The sequence below is a fragment of the Staurois parvus genome, unplaced genomic scaffold (assembly GCF_062004578.1).
Source record: "Staurois parvus isolate SC_StPar_1 unplaced genomic scaffold, SC_StPar_1.0 ptg000147l, whole genome shotgun sequence".
NCBI classification, from domain to species: Eukaryota; Metazoa; Chordata; class Amphibia; order Anura; family Ranidae; genus Staurois; species Staurois parvus.
The window spans coordinates 5465479-5484749 of NW_028317943.1; the positions used below are offsets into that span (position 1 = coordinate 5465479).

The 19271-nt window shown below is 40.9% G+C and overlaps 1 protein-coding gene across 2 annotated transcripts in view; it reads right to left on the reverse strand.

Moving 5' to 3' along the window:
• The window catches only part of GXYLT1 (glucoside xylosyltransferase 1), a 60777-nt gene that overhangs the window by 20752 nt on the left and 20754 nt on the right, over positions 1–19271 (reverse strand). For both annotated transcript variants that reach the window (XM_089673994.1, XM_089673995.1), the window contains 3 exons: positions 15235–15409; positions 9381–9506; positions 6954–7205 (listed from right to left, as the gene is read on the reverse strand). In XM_089673994.1, coding sequence (XP_089530120.1) covers positions 6954–7205; positions 9381–9506; positions 15235–15409 — 553 coding nt within the window. The remainder of the gene's footprint in view (positions 1–6953; positions 7206–9380; positions 9507–15234; positions 15410–19271) is intronic.

The following is a 19271-nucleotide window of genomic DNA, read 5'->3' on the forward strand; positions in this document are numbered from 1 at the left end:
ATTTGTACCATCCTGGTATTTTAGGGCATTAAGAAAAGAGATGAGTACAGGAGAGAACAGTACAGGAGATGACCAGAGACTGCGGACACAGTACAGGAGATGACCAGAGACTGCGGACACAGTACAGGAGATGACCAGAGACTGCGGACACAGTACAGGAGATGACCAGAGACTGCGGACACAGTACAGGAGATGACCAGAGACTGCGGACACAGTACAGGAGATGACCAGAGACTGCGGACACAGTACAGGAGATGACCAGAGACTGCGGACACAGTACAGGAGATGACCAGAGACTGCGGACACAGTACAGGAGATGACCAGAGACTGCGGACACAGTACAGGAGATGACCAGAGACTGCGGACACAGTACAGGAGATGACCAGAGACTGCGGACACAGTACAGGAGATGACCAGAGACTGCGGACACAGTACAGGAGATGACCAGAGACTGCGGACACAGTACAGGAGATGACCAGAGACTGCGGACACAGTACAGGAGATGACCAGAGACTGCGGACACAGTACAGGAGATGACCAGAGACTGCGGACACAGTACAGGAGATGACCAGAGACTGCGGACACAGTACAGGAGATGACCAGAGACTGCGGACACAGTACAGGAGATGACCAGAGACTGCGGACACAGTACAGGAGATGACCAGAGACTGCGGACACAGTACAGGAGATGACCAGAGACTGCGGACACAGTACAGGAGATGACCAGAGACTGCGGACACAGTACAGGAGATGACCAGAGACTGCGGACACAGTACAGGAGATGACCAGAGACTGCGGACACAGTACAGGAGATGACCAGAGACTGCGGACACAGTACAGGAGATGACCAGAGACTGCGGACAGCACAGGGATGACCAGAGACTGCGGACAGCACAGGGATGACCAGAGACTGCGGACAGCACAGGGATGACCAGAGACTGCGGACAGCACAGGGATGACCAGAGACTGCGGACAGCACAGGGATGACCAGAGACTGCGGACAGCACAGGGATGACCAGAGACTGCGGACAGCACAGGGATGACCAGAGACTGCGGACACAGTACAGGAGATGACCAGAGACTGCAGACAGCACAGAGATGACCAGAGACTGCAGACACAGTACAGGAGATGACCAGAGACTGCGGACACAGTACAGGGATGACCAGAGACTGCGGACAGCACAGGGATGACCAGAGACTGCGGACACAGTACAGGAGATGACCAGAGACTGCAGACAGCACAGAGATGACCAGAGACTGCAGACACAGTACAGGAGATGACCAGAGACTGCGGACACAGTACAGGGATGACCAGAGACTGCGGACAGTAGAGGGATGACCAGAGACTGTGGATAGTACAGGGGATGGCTGCTGACCTTTGGGGAGGGGGGGAGCGGGTACCTGAATTTGACAGGTACCTGCTCCCACTTCCGCGGAGTTGTCCTTTCATCTTACCTGTTCCTCTATCCAGTCGCGCGCTGTCTTCCCGGCTTCTGTAATGGCTCTCGGCATGACAGCCGGGTGCCCAGTGCGCATGAGCGAGAAGCACTTGCGCTTTGTGATTGGTCCGGCGGCTTCTGGGATCTGTCATGTGTCCCAGGTGCCGCCTTACCATTCACAAAAAGCACCGCTTCTTGCGCATGCGCACTTGGCAACCGGCTGTCATGCCCACACTACAGAAGCCGGGAAGACCGCGCCGCTGGATAGAGGAACGGGTAAGATGAAAGGACAACTCCACGGAAGTGGGAGCGGGTACCTGTCAAATTCAGGTACCCGCTCCCCCTCCCTCCCCAAAGGTCAGCACTCATCTCTATAAGGTCCCGCTGTAGAGCTGAGCTGCCGGCCCGGTATTCTGACACGGCGGCAGTGGAAATACCGGACCGGCCGCTCCATATTCGCTCCATAAGACGCACTGACATTTTCCCCCCTTTTTTTTGGGGAAAAAAGTGCGTCTTATGGAGCGAAAAATACGGTAAGTATTGAACACGTCACCTTTTTCTTGGTAAATATATTTTTAAAAGGTGCTATTAACATGAAATTTTCACCACATGTCGGTAACAACCCATGCAATCCATACATGCAAAGAAACCAAAACAAAAAAGTTCAGTTATGTGTAATAACATGGAATGACACAGGGAAAAAGTATTGAATACATGAAGAAAGGGAGGTGCAAAAAAAGAGGCATGGAAAGCCAAGACACCAGCTGAAATCTATCAGTAATTAAGAAAGCAATCCTGCCCCTTGTCAGTGCAAATTGTCTTATTACCAAGGTGTCACACAAGAAAAATCTCATGATGGGTAAAAGCATAGAGCTCTCTCAAGACCTTCGCAACCTTATTTTTGCAAAACATACTGATGGCATTGGTTACAGAAGGATTTCTAAACTTCCGAATGTTCCAGTGAGCACTGTTAGGGCCATAATCCAGAAGTGGAAAGAGCATCATTTCACCATAAACCAGACACGACCAGGTGCTCCTAGCAAAATTTCTGACAGAGGAGTAAAAAGAATTACCAGAAGAGTTGTCCAAGAGCCAGGGATCACTTGTGGAGAGCTTCAGAAAGACCTGGAATTAGCAGGTACAATTGTTTTAAAGAAAACAATAAGTAATGCACTCAGCCTCCATTGTCTGTATGCACGCTCATCACATAAGACTCCACTGCTGAAGAAAAAGCATGCTGAAACTCATTTAAACTTTGCTGCACAACATTTAGACAAGCCTGTGAAATACTGAAAGAATACAGTCTGGCCAGATGAGACCAAAATTGAACTCTTTGGATGCCATCATACACACCATGTTTGAAGGTCAAATGGCATTGCACATCACCCCAAAAACACCATACCAACAATGAAGTTTGGAGGTGGGAACATCATGGGGTGGGGCTGTTTTTCAGCACACGGTACTGGAAAACTTCATGTCATTGAAGGAAGGATGAATGGAAAAATATACCAAGACATTCTTGATAAAAGTCTGCTGCCATCTACCAGAATGATGAAGATGAAACAAGGGTGGACATTTCAGAAAGACAATGGTCCCAAACACAAAACCAAGGAAACTCAACTGGTTTCAAAGAAAGAAAATAAAGCTTCTAGAATGGCCCAGCTAATCACCTGACTTGAATACAATAAAAAAATCTATGGAAAGAACTAAAGATCAGAGATCATATATGAAGCCCACGGAATCCTCAAGAATTGAAGTCTGTTTGTGTGGAAGGTTGGGCCAAAATCACACCTGAGCAATGCATGCGACTAGTTTCTCCATACAGGAGGTGTCTTGAAGCTGTCATTACCAACAAAGGATTTTGTACAAAGTATTAAATACATTTCAGTTCGTGTGTTCAATACTTTTTTCCTGTGTCATTCCATTTTATTACACGACAAGTTCTGAACATATTTGTTTTAGTTTCTTTGTATGTATGGATTTTATGGGTTGTTACTGACATGTGGTGAACATTTCATGTCAATAGCACCTTTAAAAATACATTTACTGAGAAAAACGGTGACGTGTTCAATACTTATTTTACCCGCTGTATACCATAGTGTGCAGACTAACTTTCACACAGACTAAAGAATATACACTGATTTGGGTTATTGTTTTTTTTACCAAAGAAGTGTAGTAAAATATATTTTGGCTTACAAACTAAGGAAAACGTGTTTTCAACATTTACTTTTATTTATATAGCAAAAAAAAAAACCCCTTGGTGAGTAAATAACACCAAAAGAAAGCACTGTTTGTGTGAAAAAAAAATTTATGTAAATTTCATCTGGGTACAATGTTGCATGACCGAGCAATTGCCAGTTAAAGTAGCACAGTGCTGAACAGCAAAAAATGCCCTGATCACGAAGGGGGTAAAACCTTTCAGATGTCAAGTGGTTAAATAAACGGCAGCCCATTGTAAACATTGGTCTACTGCTTCAAAAACTATTTTGTTGTTTGACCTAGTTTCATGGATATCTAGCACCTGCCAGTCACAAGTCAGTCAACTGACTAATAGTCATGTCATGCATACTTTTCACTCTAGATGCTTTTAAATGACCTGTTGTGATGAGTACTACTAATACATCCCACAATGCTCCACTGTAGGTCTCAAATCAGTTCCACCTCCCCAATACAGATGCTAACAGAGTATTATGCATGTCCACATCAACTGAAACATATTTGTACATTGCGTTTCTCAATTCTATGACTAGGCCCAACAATGGGTAAAGCATATTAGCAGGAGCTCAAGAGATAGAATGCAACTTCCTAATAATAAAGTAGCCAGAAGACTTTGTAGTGTGACCATCAAATTATTTTATGGTGTACACTCAAATTTCATTGAGCAATCTCAAATTACTGGTAGGTCAATTTTTTTTATATTTTCCCATGCAGTAGTGCGAAAGATCAGTCCCTGCTGCTCCTGCACACCCTAGGGGTCTTGCGAATGGACTGTTCTTGATTTCATCATGCACATAGACTGGCTCTGTACATGAGAACGACGGGAACAGTCCAATGCTGGACATGGGAACCTGGTTTTTGTGGAGGATCAGGTAAGTATAGCTTTTACTTGCACCCCTGCACAAAACAAGCAGCACAGCTTCACTGCATGTCAAAATTAAAATTTTGCCCGGAGTTCTGCTTTAACAAATGTAAGGTGTAAGAACCCTGTCTAATTTTTTTTTCTTTTCTTTGCCCCGTTGGGAGGTTTCCTTTCACTTCCAGTCCTAAAGACACAACAGCAAATGAGAAGAAAACTCTCCAAAGTGAGGGTAAATCTCGTTGACAGTAACCTGCAGATCAGGTGTCCTCACAGGAAGATTTCCGCCTTCTGTACCCTGTGACAACTAACATTTTTGGATTTCAAATCGCTTTCTTTAGTAGATATTGTGATCACCAGGACGAATGATGAAGAACTTCCCCAGAGGGTACGCAGGCAGCAAATAAACCGCAATAGTTTGGCAAATTCCATACTAAACTAAAAAGGAGGAAAAAAAAAAAAAAAGTTTTGGCTTACATACACTTAAAAACTTGTCTCTTCAATAGGTGCATGAAGAAAAATACTACACAGGTTTCACCTCAGTGGAAGGAAAAGAGATACATCCCCCAACAAGTCTATGTGGTTGTTCAGTACTGACAGGAATCCGTCTGCATCCAGAAAAGTAGCTACATGCCCAAAACCTTGCCAAACGTTATTTTCGGTTGGTAAATGCTACCACTCGAATGACTGCAAGTAAATGGCAGTTTTGCAAGTGACAAAAACTGTAAACAGGACAAATTGTGTGCAAATGCCATTCTTACTGTCCTGGGTTCTGATGAATATTCAAATTATTAGTTGTGCTGCACAGAACTGATCCCCTTGACAACATCTGTTGAGACACAACATACTTCAGGGTGGGATGGAGTTTGTGCTAACGTCACCCATGCTTTGCTGGAGGCAGTACCAGCGGCGTTATACACTACATGCGCTTGTTTTGAAGATGTATTGTAAGTAGTTTCTTGCCTTGTAGGAATAAACTTTTGATGGTACTTCACTATTGGAGATATCTCTTTCATGCAGAGTCATACAAAGACCAGGAGGAGATATTAGTGCTGCATGCATTTCTCTGTCGGATGATCTGGGTGAAAATCTATGTTAAAACACCTATAATTTGGGGTCTGACAATTCGATAAGAGGCTGTGTGTGCAGGTAGTGGATTCACAATGCACTGGGTCTTATCTAGGATATTATGGACACTTGGTTTAACAGATAATTGATGGTATAATTTTTTACTTTATGGACTAATTTTTATTATACAGGATTTATATAGCGCCAACAGTTTGCGCAGCGCTTTACAATGTGAGGGAAAACAGTACACTTACAATACTATTGAATACAGGAGGAATCAGAGGGCCCTGCTCATTAGAGCTTATACTCTAAAAGGGGAGGGTCAAGTGATACAGAAGATAATAACTGTGGGGGATGAGCTGATTAGTATATTTATGAACGTTTGAATGGATTAATTTAAGATTACTTTAACCACCTCCCGCCCACCATATGAGGGAATGACCGACAGGTGGGAGCTCTCTTGTTCTGAGAGGGAGTCATATGACGTCCTCTCGCTCTAGCTGTGCATGTGCACTCCCAGGGGTGTGCGGCGATCAGTGGTGCGCTGTGTCCCACGGACACAACAGATCGCCAATCACTGTAAAGAGCCAATGATGAAGGCGCTACCATGTGATCAGCTGTGTCCAATCACAGCTGATCACATGTAAACAGGAAATGCTAACTAATGCCTGTCCTCTCCTCACGGTGACAGGGCATGAGGAGAGCCGGTAAGCGGTATTCCTCAGAGGGGACATCTACACTGATAATCAGGGCACTGAGTTCCACCACTGCCGCCAATCAGTGCCCACCAATGCCCCCATATCAGTGCCCACCAATGCCCCATACCAGTGAGGGCCGTCAATGCCCATCAGTGCCACATATCAGTGCCCGTCAGACCATCAGTGCCACATATCACTGATTCCTGTCAATATCCATCAGTGCAGTATATCAGTGCCAAAAAATACACCCAGTGGTGATTAAATACCACCAAAAGAAAGCTATATCGGTCTCAAAAAAATGATATAAATTTAGTTTAGGTACAGTGTTGCATGACTGCGCAGTTGTCATTTCAATGTGAGACAGAGCTGACTGCTGAAAATTGGCAAAGTGCCCAGTAGGTAAGTGGTTAAGGAAGTATAGATCGGGAGCACCAAGTTACACAGCGCAACAATTTTAGATTTTTACACTGAACAAGATGCATATACAACGTCCTATACACCCAACAAATACTCTTCCTATTTACAATTCCTGGGCTTCAAATCAATCTTCAGTTTTCTATACAAGTTACCTTTTCAGCAAGTTCCAGTAACAATAAGGAAACTTAATGAGACAGTGACCAGGGATACTTATTTCAGTTCAGGAGAAATCTCAGAAACAACACCTATACTTGCCTTAAAGTGTTTCATTCGAATACGAGTCATGTTCATTAACATAACTCCAGAGTTAATGCCAGTCTTTCCGTAATATGGATGCCGAGCAAAGCGGTTATACCATCCTATGCGGGGCTCTTCATGTTCAGGGGCCATAGCAGCAATTTGAGTAGAATTGAACTCCTTCAAGAAAGACCAAATATCATCCATAGGACGCAAGAATAGTATGTCCGTGTCGACATACAATAACGAATCCACATCCTTTAGTATTAACTGCAAAGCAAAAGCAGCAGTGTTAACCAAAATGTTTTAAAATCACAGCTAAGAGCTATCCAAGTAAAACTACAAAAAAAAAAAAAAAAAAAAAAAAAAAAGGAGACAACTTTTACACTAGTCTGTATAATAATGCTTTAAAAAGGTAAATACTATATTAGCAAATATAGGCGAAGTATCAAGTTTTTTGTTTTTTACTGTGTCCTTCATTTGCTCTCCTGGAGACACAACAGGAAATAAAGAGGACACGTCCTCAAAATCAGGGCAATTTCCATCTTAGACTGTTGTCACATTGTTCCTAATTCGGTGATTAACCCTCACCCTCTGCTGACAATTTGGATTTCCACTTCCTTTTTGTCTCAAAAAAAGACAAAAAGAACAGTGAAAAATTAAAGGATAAGTTCACCTTACGTAACATGTTACACCCATATTCAGGGAGTAATATGTTATGATCAGACAGGCCCCAGCTCCCCACATTAACAGCTAGCAGGGGATCTTCTCCCCACTACCTGTCACAATTAAAAAAAAAACAAAAAACATAACCGTGTGGGGCTCCGCCCAGCTGCGTCACTCATTCACAGTCCTCTGTGCTTAGCAGCTGACAGCTTGTAGTCCTCAATGAACTATCATGGCATTGTGGAGCGCTGTGGTATTTCATTGATTCCTGTCAGTATATCGGCTTGCTCATAAATCCGATACGGGCAAGCAGATATACTGACAGATCTGCAGGAGACCTGTATGGCACCATCTGATTGCTGGTGCAATGCTTTACAGGCTCCTACACACAAAAATAATAAATGCACATTTTTTTACCTGCAAAAAAAATGTGCATTTTTTTATTTTTTACTAAACTTATCCCATAAAGTCTACCTCTCTTTCCTCATTTTAAAATGTTAAAGAGTTTCCCATTACATAATTTTTAAAGTAATATACTACTTTGTTTTATTGAAAAAAAGTCTCAAAATTTGTCTGTTATCACTTTCTAGGCAAAACAAAAAAACACCAAGCCTCTTAAGAAGTCAGCTAAGTATTTGTTAATTCAGTATGTCTGAAAATTGAGGAAAGATTACCTTTCGAAAAACATTCTTCCACTGTTGTAAACTATTTGTAGAATCTTGAACAGTTTATAGGCAACAACTGCTACTCTCACTACCAGTGACCGTGTATTCACATGTAACTAAAGCTGGCCATACACTATACAATCTCTCTGTAAAATCTCCTTTAGGACAAACCTAAACAATCTATACATTTTCTATCAAAGAAGGCAGGGCCTGGTATTACATAGTACTAGATGGTACACCTAAAAGGAAATTATACAATCAGATCATATAGTGTATGGTCAGCTAAGGAGGAACTCTATTAAATCAGGGCAAATCTCATGTTACAGCTCACCAAATAACCTTAAAAATTCAGACTGGCTTGTATACATTTTGATTGTGATTGTTTTTTCTTTTTTCTTTAACGGTTCACAAAATCATTAAAACACTTTGATACACTAATGAACATTCTGAGTTATGGCTACCTACATCAAGCTGTCAATGTTAAAAAATGAATACTGAATGGTATCTTTGCTTATCACTGATACTGTACTGATACCATCCACACTATTCAGGGTTGTAGATCTTCCCAATGCAGAGCTGACAATGTATTACTTTTATAGCAAATCGCTGCCACACTTGGAGACAGCTAGTCAGCCACTGTTTGCATTTTAGAACTCAAACATCACTTTCCTTAGAATTCTCTTCATTACATTAACTCAGTTCCGTTGCTTTAGGACTGCACAATCATCTATCCAGTTTTTCAGAAACAATCTCCATAAAGGCAGCTACTTCTATACTGTATTTGTACATCTATATCCCGAATCTTTTTTTTTTTTTAATCATTCTTTGATGAGTGGGGAGAGGGTAAACCTTCTGCCAGGTTCATATTGCTATCTGTGTTCCACAGAATATATTCAACCTCCCTTTGTCTTTGTGACTATTATCAAGTCGCTAATATTTTATAGTTGAAACTGAACAGGAGGTGAGGAAAATCCTCCAATGGGAAAACCTGTTCTGTTGATAACTGTCTAAGTGAGGATTTCCCCACACTTTCTGCTATGTCTTTCAGGGAAAATTTTGTGGCTTCAGATACATTTTAACTTATATTTGAATGCAGAAATTAACTGGAGATTACCGGCAGGAACAGTCTTTGTGATGCACAGGGCTTGAAGAGTTTTCTCCATTCTGCTGCATTTTCCGGTGGAAAAGATATGGGGTACAAAGTATATTTAAATTTCTTTGCATTCCCCCAGCTGTTTAGCTAAAAGACAAAAGGAAGCATTTTCAATTTAAGCAAACATTTTCAGGCTAACTTAACATATAGGTGCAGATAGCAATTATGATGTGCAAAGTACAGTGACTCAGAAACCCAATATGAGTTTATAAAAAAAAATAAGAATTATAGATGGAAATGTATATTCCAGTAAAATACTCTAGCCAGGTGGCGGCGATGCCATCATGAGTGAGGAATAACCCGGGGACGATTAATGGACTCATGGAAGAGACTATATATTCAACTTAAATTGGCGGGCCTGCTCCCTTGACTCTGAGATTCCACACAGAGCACTGTCCTGCACTTCAGGGATGTCAATTCAATGCGATCAGCCAGGTAAAGACCTATCTTCAGAGGAGAGAGCTCACACCACCTCTGCCTGAGAGTGCCAAGATAGCCAAGGCCTTTCTTCATCTCAAAAGTCGCTCACAAGTCTCACACTGACCGCTGAACTGCCAATGCGGCACACCAACCACGCGCTGTGCTTCCCTTCAGGTGCACCCGTGGAGTCTAGATCGACTATCCCTATTCTTTGGAACACCAATAAGTGCCAGAAAACAATGTGCAGCTGACAGTCCAAAACCCCCCTGGGTAAAAAAGTCTTGTATGCAAACAGCGCACAACTATCGTTGACCAATCCTATCTTCTCACTAGATCAAACTCTCCTTTGATCTTCCAATCAGCGGATTCCCATCTCCAAAGCAAAAAAACTAATATAATGTAGTAATTCTTATGTAAAGTGTGTTACATTTATACCCGTGGACAATTAAAAATGTTATACAAATAGTGTCCACCACTAATTCCACTAAATACTATTACCCTCATAGGGTGAAAATGTGCAATTCACTCTCTTTACTGTGAATGAAATCCAAATATACTTGTGACCATTAAAGCAATAATCCCCCTGCGCTTTATATGGACCTATAAACTTTCAGAAGCTGCTAACAGCCAATCCTATACCTATATGTGCATAAACACAAGATACTTCAAAAAATGGTGTAGCTCCAAAATAAGTGACATTAACATATGAATATATAATCATATAAACGATAAATAAAATGGTGATTAGATCCTGCAGGGATCTAGAGCATGACAACATGTGCCACAGAAATTGTGAATGTTTGTGAATCCGCCAACTTGGTCCTAAATTGGACCCAATTATATAGTGTATATAAAAAGAGAAAAAAAACTCAATCCCAGAAAAGGGGATTATAAACATACGCCCAGTGTCATACACAGTGAATCCCAAATGCGGGATAATCCTATAACAAAGTGACAAGTGCTTGAACCCCAAAAAACAATAAGCACATAAAAACTGTACAATTCTCAACAAATGGACATGTGGAAAAAAACTTTATAAAAATACAAAAATAGTGAATGACATATTTTATAAAAAACGTCCAATAAAGTGCAAAATTTGCAAGAGGTGCTTCAATACTCCAGGACATGCAGGTGATACGGTGCATGTGCAAACAAGCTGATATATATCCATAAGTGGCAAAAATGCCCCCTCACCTCCTTAACGTAACCCAATGGGCCAATACGCCTTTCGGATCACACCTGGATCCTTCACGGGTAATAGCTCTACACCATACGATCTCCAGAGACACTTTCCATCAATGGTGACTCACATACAGCAAAGATTCCCCTTCCACAGGTAGGTACCGCAATACAGCCAACTTACTCATATGTATCACATTGCAGCCATGAAAGAATAAAAAAAATCCTCCATAGTGTAACACTATTTATTAACAATGTATATTGATGCAAAACGCCAAGGAATCCTGAGGAAGTCACGTGTGGAGCGTGATGTAACACGTAGATGCGCGGTGACGTAGTTCTGGCGGACGCCATCTTGGTATACCCAATTTCATGCAGAGTACACCCATAGCATGTGGTGTGAGTGCCTGTATACTGCTGCTTAAAAGTGAGTGTAAACTTGGCATTTTGCATCAATATACATTGGGAATAAATAGTGTTTGTTAGAATCTTGAGGAATTTCTCAAAGTTAAAAGATTATATTGCACAATCGAAAATCATTAAGAAGAGATTTATAGATGAAGGCTATGATCCCATTAAACCAGAAAAAATTAGATATGAAGTCAGAACTATGTCAGGGGGATGAAGAAATTAAAAACAGTCAAACACAGGTTTTGAGTTTGCATTCATTTCAGACTTTTTTAATTGACAAAAAGGAAGTCGAACGAATTATTGGCAAACATTGGCCCATTATTAGAAAGGATAAGATCTTGGGACCTCTAGTCCCTAGAAAACCCAGATTTGCATACAGAAAATCCTCCAATCTACTTAGTAAGAAATGTTGTTTCTCCTCCTAGATCAGTCAAAAAGTACCATGTTTGATTTGCAAGGTTTCTTCCGTTGTAGTAAACGTACCATATCAAATATAAGATCACTAACGTTAGTATTAAAAAAATTGAAACCTTCTTGTCAAACGTGACACAAGGCATATACTATAAAGAAATATATCTCATGCCACTCCAATTTTGTTACCTACCTGCTGGAATGCCCTTGTGGATTCCAATATGTTGGGCGCACCACAAGGAAGTTACAAATAAGGGGACATGTCACTAATATCAAAGAAAGGGAAGAAGGAGCATAGCCTGTCTAAACACTTCAGAGACGCACATGGTTGTGATCCCTCATTGTTGAAGTTTTGTGGCATTCATAAAGTTGGAGTACATTGGATAGGTAATAACTGCACAAGGGAGATTTCTGAAAGACTTTTTGGATTTATGAGGTGGACAGTATGTACCCTAAGGGATTGAATACAGAATAGGATCTAAATGGTTTTATTTCCAATTTTTAGGGTACCATTTTTGAGGCTGCAATTGGGCCATGTGTGGGCAGATATTGATTGGCACATACCAATCATACCTACCCATTTTTATATTTATATACATTTTTTAAATACATTTTTCTTTTGCATTATTATTTCTTGCATATTATAACAACTTTTTAGGGATGATATAGATATTGATACATGTTTTATTCATATATAGGGTCCGTATTTCCGGGATAATATTTATGTTAATTAGATCTGCTTTGTTAACACCAGGGGGCAGATGATCTTTCATATGACCATGTCTGTAATGATCCGTTTGATGTTTGGTAATTTTTCCTTGTAATATCAGTACCGCTTTTAGTTATATTGGTGTACAGAGTAAAATAGCACAGTGTCTTGGGATATGAGGATATCACCACATTTAGATTGTTTATCCAACAAGTACGACGGAGATTATGGCTGCAGGATAAGGGCGGGATCTCTGTATAAAGTCGAGTTTGGTGGCGTCCGACGCCCACTGCCTATGAGCAAATCGATTGAATGACGAAATGCGTCAGACGGACGTGATGTTAGACGCAACTGGAAGTACCATGGCGGCCATTGTGGAATAGGTTGGAATAGGCTGTTTGCACTTCAGATTCATGTAAGCGCAATTTTTACCATTAAATTGATCTTTCAAATACTGCTGCACTACAGGTGTGTATGGTTATATTTTCTATGATCACAGAGTATATGAAGAATCAGGGAGGAGATAATGGATTTCTGAGCATGTTGACTATTGATTACGGAAAGGCAATTTACAAGACAAGCAGGGTAAGGTCCATGCCTAAAGGGAAGGGATCGAAAACACTGATTTGTTTTTGGACACTGGTGGTGGATGGAGCATGGTCACAAGTATATTTGGATGTCATTCATAGTAAAGAGAGTGAAATACACATTTTTACCCTATGAGGGTAAGAGTATATAATGGAATTAGTGGTGGGCATTATTTGTATAACATTTTCAATTATGCACGGGTATATATGTAGCACACTTTACATAAGAATTACTATCCTTTTCTTGCAGATGATGCCTTCAGTCTGGGACTGGTGAACGGGCAGATGCCCATACACTTGTTCTGTCACACCACCAACTAGGGACATTGTGTGCAGACACCTTATCTTAACAACCATAAATGAACCACCATTACAACTATCTCCGCTGTCTAAACATTGCAGAACTAGTCACCATCACTTTGGGCCCTACTGAGCTAGCGAAGATATCTTTCCAGTTTAAAATCTGGAACTTGGACTGTTCATGTAACATGACCAAATAACCAAGACATTTACCTTAGCAAGGCTGTATTTGAGCAAGGGTACATTATAGGAACATTTCCTAGTGTTTCAGTGGTTCGGAGGGAGCTGATCTGCTTCTAAGTCTCTCCCCCTTTGCCAGTTGCGACACTACAGTTTGAGTGCACCTATACATTATACCTGTAGGTGTTGAAGCCACATAGCAACATTTATTTTTTAGCTTAACGCCAACTCTTTTATGGTGTTATTGATGCCAAGTTAGTCTCTTATTACCAAATGTGTTGTAGGTTATTCTATGTATAAACTGTTCACTCCTCCACATGTCTATCTATTGACTACAGCAGAGTACTTTGAGAATCTTAAACTGTGTCACTTTCCTCAGGCGTCAAATTATTGGTGTTTGCATTAAAAATGTCTGAGCCTAGTGTCTCAAAGGGGTTGACAGGGCAACTACCGGGGACAGACATCCATTAGTGGCCCCCATAGGGTAGTGCTACACTACTATTCAGGACGGTGTTGAAATTTAACATAAAAACACCTTTCACAGTATAAGTTAATTGTAATTACTTTACAAGTCCACATCCAGCCAGAGAAACATTTTATCTAGAGTGGGGATTATTTAGAATTATTTAGAATGTCAAATTTTAAATGCCATAAGTGTCCTCTTAGCAGAGCTTTCTTTTCTTGTTCTTTCCAGTAGCTGAAGGAGAGTCTCCCTCATAGGGACACAGAGAAATAAATGTGATGTTCTAAACCTCTTAATCTATTATTTATTGGAGTTTTATAGTTGCCTGTGTCCCCCATTGAGGGGAATAGATGGGAGGTGGAATGACTTTCCCTCACTTCTGATCATTTATGCTGCACTTTACATACAGTCCATCAAATCAGTCCCTGTGCTCAAGAAACTTACAACTTCACATGCTACATACTAGGGCAAATTTAGACAGACCCAAATTAAAGGATAAGTTCACCTTTTACAAAAGAAAATAATAATAAATGCACATCTCTTTGAAGGTAAAAAAAAAAAAAAAAATGTGCATATTTAATTTTTTATAATCTGCACTCTGTAAGGCATTGCAACCGCGATCAGCAGATCATGGGTTCAATGACTGGATCCTTCAGACATTCAGTAAACTCCTGTTTGCAGGAGGTTGAACATGTTCCACCCTAAATATGGGTGTAACATGTTCCAAAGGTGAACTTATCCTTTAACATAGCTGTACGTTCTTGAAGTTAATGTCTATGGTTAATAATTAAACAGGAAATGAGATGCCGATAATATAAACAATGAGTGAAAAATAAAAAACATTGACAAAATAAGGACATATACAGCAACGAAAGGCTGATGAAGGTTCTAACTTATCACTACTACTTAAAAGAATCATCATAATTGTGACTTGTGACCCTTCTTGCCACAGTCCTTGACAGCCAGATTTGTCATTTTTGACAGCTATTATGATAGATATGGGTGCACTGCTACTTTTGAGCATGGGGGTAGAAGTAATGAATTAATTTCTTACAGAAAATATGTCTCCACGAAAGTAGCACTGCTCCTGTTATGCACTGCATTGCTACATTGATCAATATATACTCAGATTTTCCATTAGGGATGATCACTTACAATTGTGGTAAAGTCACTGTGCAACTGATCCTCAGCAAAGATGTGAAACTGAAGAGGTTTTCTACTAAAAAGAAGTGCAGATTTCAGCATTGTAATCGTCTCTTCCAGTCTACCACCACAAGCCACAACAGCTAGGTGCATAGTGTCCAGGCCTTGTTTTACAGGAACATTGTATCTGGAAGACAAGCACAACAAATACCAAGTTATAATGCAAACAGAGTGGAAAAAAAAAGCTTTTAACAGAACAGACCAACTTTTCTCAACCTTTCAACTTTTTCAAGAAACCCTTGAAATCATTTTCAGGTCCTGATGAACCGATATTCTTGCCAATTCATTGTCAGTGGGGAAAATGTCCCTCTTACAAACCACTATAAAGATTACTAGTGTCAAACAACAAGCTATGCCAAGTGGTGTTGGCCCTGGAACTATGCAGGCACCATCAAACGGTCAAATCAACCACAGCTCATGGACCCCTAGCAATATCTGGAGATAACCTGGTTGAGAATGGCTTATTTATTTATTTCAGGTACTTATATAAAATGCCGTCAATTTACGCAGCGCTTTACATATATATTGTACATTCACATCAGTCCCTAACCCTCAAGGAGTGTACAATCTAAGGTCCCTAACTCACATTCATACATACACATACTAAGGCAAATTTAGACAGGATCCAATTCACCTACCAGCAAGTCTTTGGAGGTGGGAGGAAACTGGAGTACCTGGAGGAAACCCACGCAGGCACAGGGAGAACATGCAAACTCCAGGCAGGTGGTGCCGTGGTTGGGATTCCAACCAACTACCCTAGTACTGCCATGCGGAAGTGCTAACCATTTAGCCACTGTGCTGCCCATTATTATTATTATTATACAGGATTTATATAGTGCCAACAGTTTGCTCAGCACTTTACAATATAACAGGAGACAATACAGCAACGATACAGTTCAATACAAGAGGGTTAGGAGGGCCCTTCTCCTTGGAGCTACATAGATAATTATAAGCAGTGGCTCATGACCTGTAGAGACAACACCTAGTGACTTTAGTCTATATGGTTGGAAGACTAGGCATCAACACCCAGAAGTTACAAAAAAAAGGACATTATCTACCTATGAAATCAAATAAGTAAAAAAAATGGTTAAATGCTGTCATTACTATGTCTCTACTGATCACCGATTTTCTAATGATGAATATAAAGGGTCAAGTTGACCTCTGACCTTATAAATATGCGCTGACGATATTATTAGCATTTATTTCAATTTTTTTTTTATTACAAACCAAAACATGATTTTTACCTTAGGAATAGCAGTGGTAAAGAAGTATTAAAAGAACAGAGATGTCAAGCATTACATTGTAGCTTACAAAAAAGGCCAACCAAAATTAACTCCACTTGAATGGATTATGTTGGGTTAAATCCCCCTCAGAATTTTTTTTTAAAAATCAGAAAATCAGCGAGTAGCTCTTCCTCCAGGAGGTGGGTTCTGGCACCCTCCTTCCCCCATTTTTCCTTGCTCAGCCTTCATAAAAAGCAATTTTGTTTTGCTGCTCATCCTGGCCCCTTCCAAAGAACAGTCCATGAATCCGATGGATCAAAGTTTTAGGAATGTTGACTATATGCAGCAGTAGTGGTTAACCCAGATCATATTTGATCATTTCATAGCAAGAGAAGTTTTTCAAAGTGGTCCCACATTCCAAGGCTAATTTTAAGTTATGTAAACAGTCCTACTGGAATGGATTACTAGACACTAACAGAGGGGTTTGTAAAAACATAACTTTCCTGAAAGCAAACCTTGCACTGCCCCAAGAAAATTTCCCCATGTGTCCCTCACTGTTGGTGCTTGTTAATGCAGCAGTAAATTAATTGCCCTCTTCTCACCTGCAGTAGATCCCATCCCACACTACTGTCTTTTGTTTTCTATTTCATTGGGAGCCGGAAGTCTCTTCCTGGTTCTTTTTTGTAAATGTAGTCTGTGCTTAGATCATGAAACTAAAGCAAAGCTGCCAACACAATATCCTGATAGAAGATAAATACACTGTAAACACAAAAGTGTGGCGCTCAATCTTAAAGCAACTGAAGGAAAAAAAAAAAAAAAACAACTTTTGATCCAAAATGCAAAACTGAAGATTCTGTAATCCCAAAATTAGGTAATAAGCATGACAAAATTTAGAGCACAATGACACAAATGTGATAATGTGCTAACAAAACACAAATAATGTGTAATGTGAAATTCAATAATAAAGCTAAACATTGCATAACATTCACACAGCCTGAAAAGAATTGCTGGTGAACACAGAACATGTAAACAAGCCATCTGGTGCCAGTTAAAATGTATTCTGTAGACAGAGACCAGAGATATGACCCTCCTGTATGGAGTAGTCAAAAAGGCTTTAATGGTTTAATTTTTTTTTTCATTGATGAAATATAGCTTAAACCTCTCCACACTCCTCACATCAGCAAAGAGCCATGAAATTATATACAGAGGACATCCTAGCTCCACATATGATCAGAATGCCATGCAAAGAAATAAAGCAAGGTAACAGGTACAGTATTACTAATCTTGCAGCGCTGCAGATTTTAACCTATGTAAGTGCAATACTTTTATTTAAATAAAATAATTCCCTCGCATGGAATTATGATCCTTATGTGAAACAAGGATGTCCTGTGTATACTGATTTCATGGTTTTCTGCTGATGTGAGGAGTGAGAAGGCATTTAAAGTGTTACTAAACCCACGACAGTAAAATCAGTCTGTATATGCAGTAAAGCATGCTTGTTATACTCGCTGAGGAACCACTGTGGATTAACCTCTGCATTGTTTAAAAAAGCTGTTTGATCCTGTCTTCTCTGATCTTCCCCTTCTTCCAGTGTCCCCATCTTATCTCCTGATAAGACATATCTGTGGAGTCACTCTGCACATGCTCAGTTTGGTATGTATTGCTAGAGAGGTTTTTATTTCTTGGGAGAGTCCATGTGATCAGCACAGGGCCAAATCAGCACTATCCAGACAGAGGGTCTGGGGTCCTGCAGCCTCACAGGGGAGAATGAAAACTCTTCCTACAAGCTTTAACCAGTGCTCGGCTGGACACTGATAGAAGTCACAAGACTGCTCTAACTGCTGAAATAAAATAACTGCATTTCCATGTTCTGTGCACTGTGGGAGACCGGATATAGTGAATGCAGGGTCCTGGGTTCAGTAACACTTTAAGCTACATTCCTTCAGTGAAAAAGATGAAATTACACCAAAACAGCACTTTGTGACCACTGTATACGAGGGTCATACTTTTCCAGTAAGCTGCCTTATGTACACAGCAGTAATGTGCTACACAGTACTTCATCAGACCTCCTCCCAGTTCTCTACACAACAGTATCATGTAAGTTGAGTTCAGCAGTGCAGACACATCACATAATCACTCAAGTATGGCAGTCTAGCTGATGGCTTTACCATCTGGAGTCCACAGGAATACAGTGGCAGAGCCATGATTGTCTGTGTGCCAACTCCTGAGCCAGGCTGCAACTCATTTAACCTGGAAGAGGGGCAGCAACAAGGAGAAGGCAAGTAGTGCTGCATTTGTTTCCTTTTAAATGGGTTTCCAATGGACTTTAAATAATTGATAAAAAGGCACGTCTGTCCCACTTACCTTCAAATTTGCTCTACAGTGATATCATTTCCAGTCTCCCTGCCCCTGATGTCTCCTCCTTGGACTCTTCCTTTGCACTAATGTCCTCTTATTTGTCCACTGGGCAAAATGTGATGTGTCTCCCATGCAAGTGTGTAGGAATCATGCGGTCTCAGAATTTGGATCTATCATTACAGAGCTTGACAAATTTCAGGCAAATTCCAGGCACCAGGTTGCCACGGCGACCAGAAATTGTGTCCTGGCGCCTGGGTATTTGTCATTCCGTTCACTGACAGGTCTCTGTACTCCCCGAACTAGTGGCCGCCACCTGCACTCTACTCGCAGCTTGGACTAGTTCAGCCTAGCTTTCACTGGCTGGCTGTGCCCGGTACAAGGCCTGGCGGAGGATTCCTGAGTGGGGCC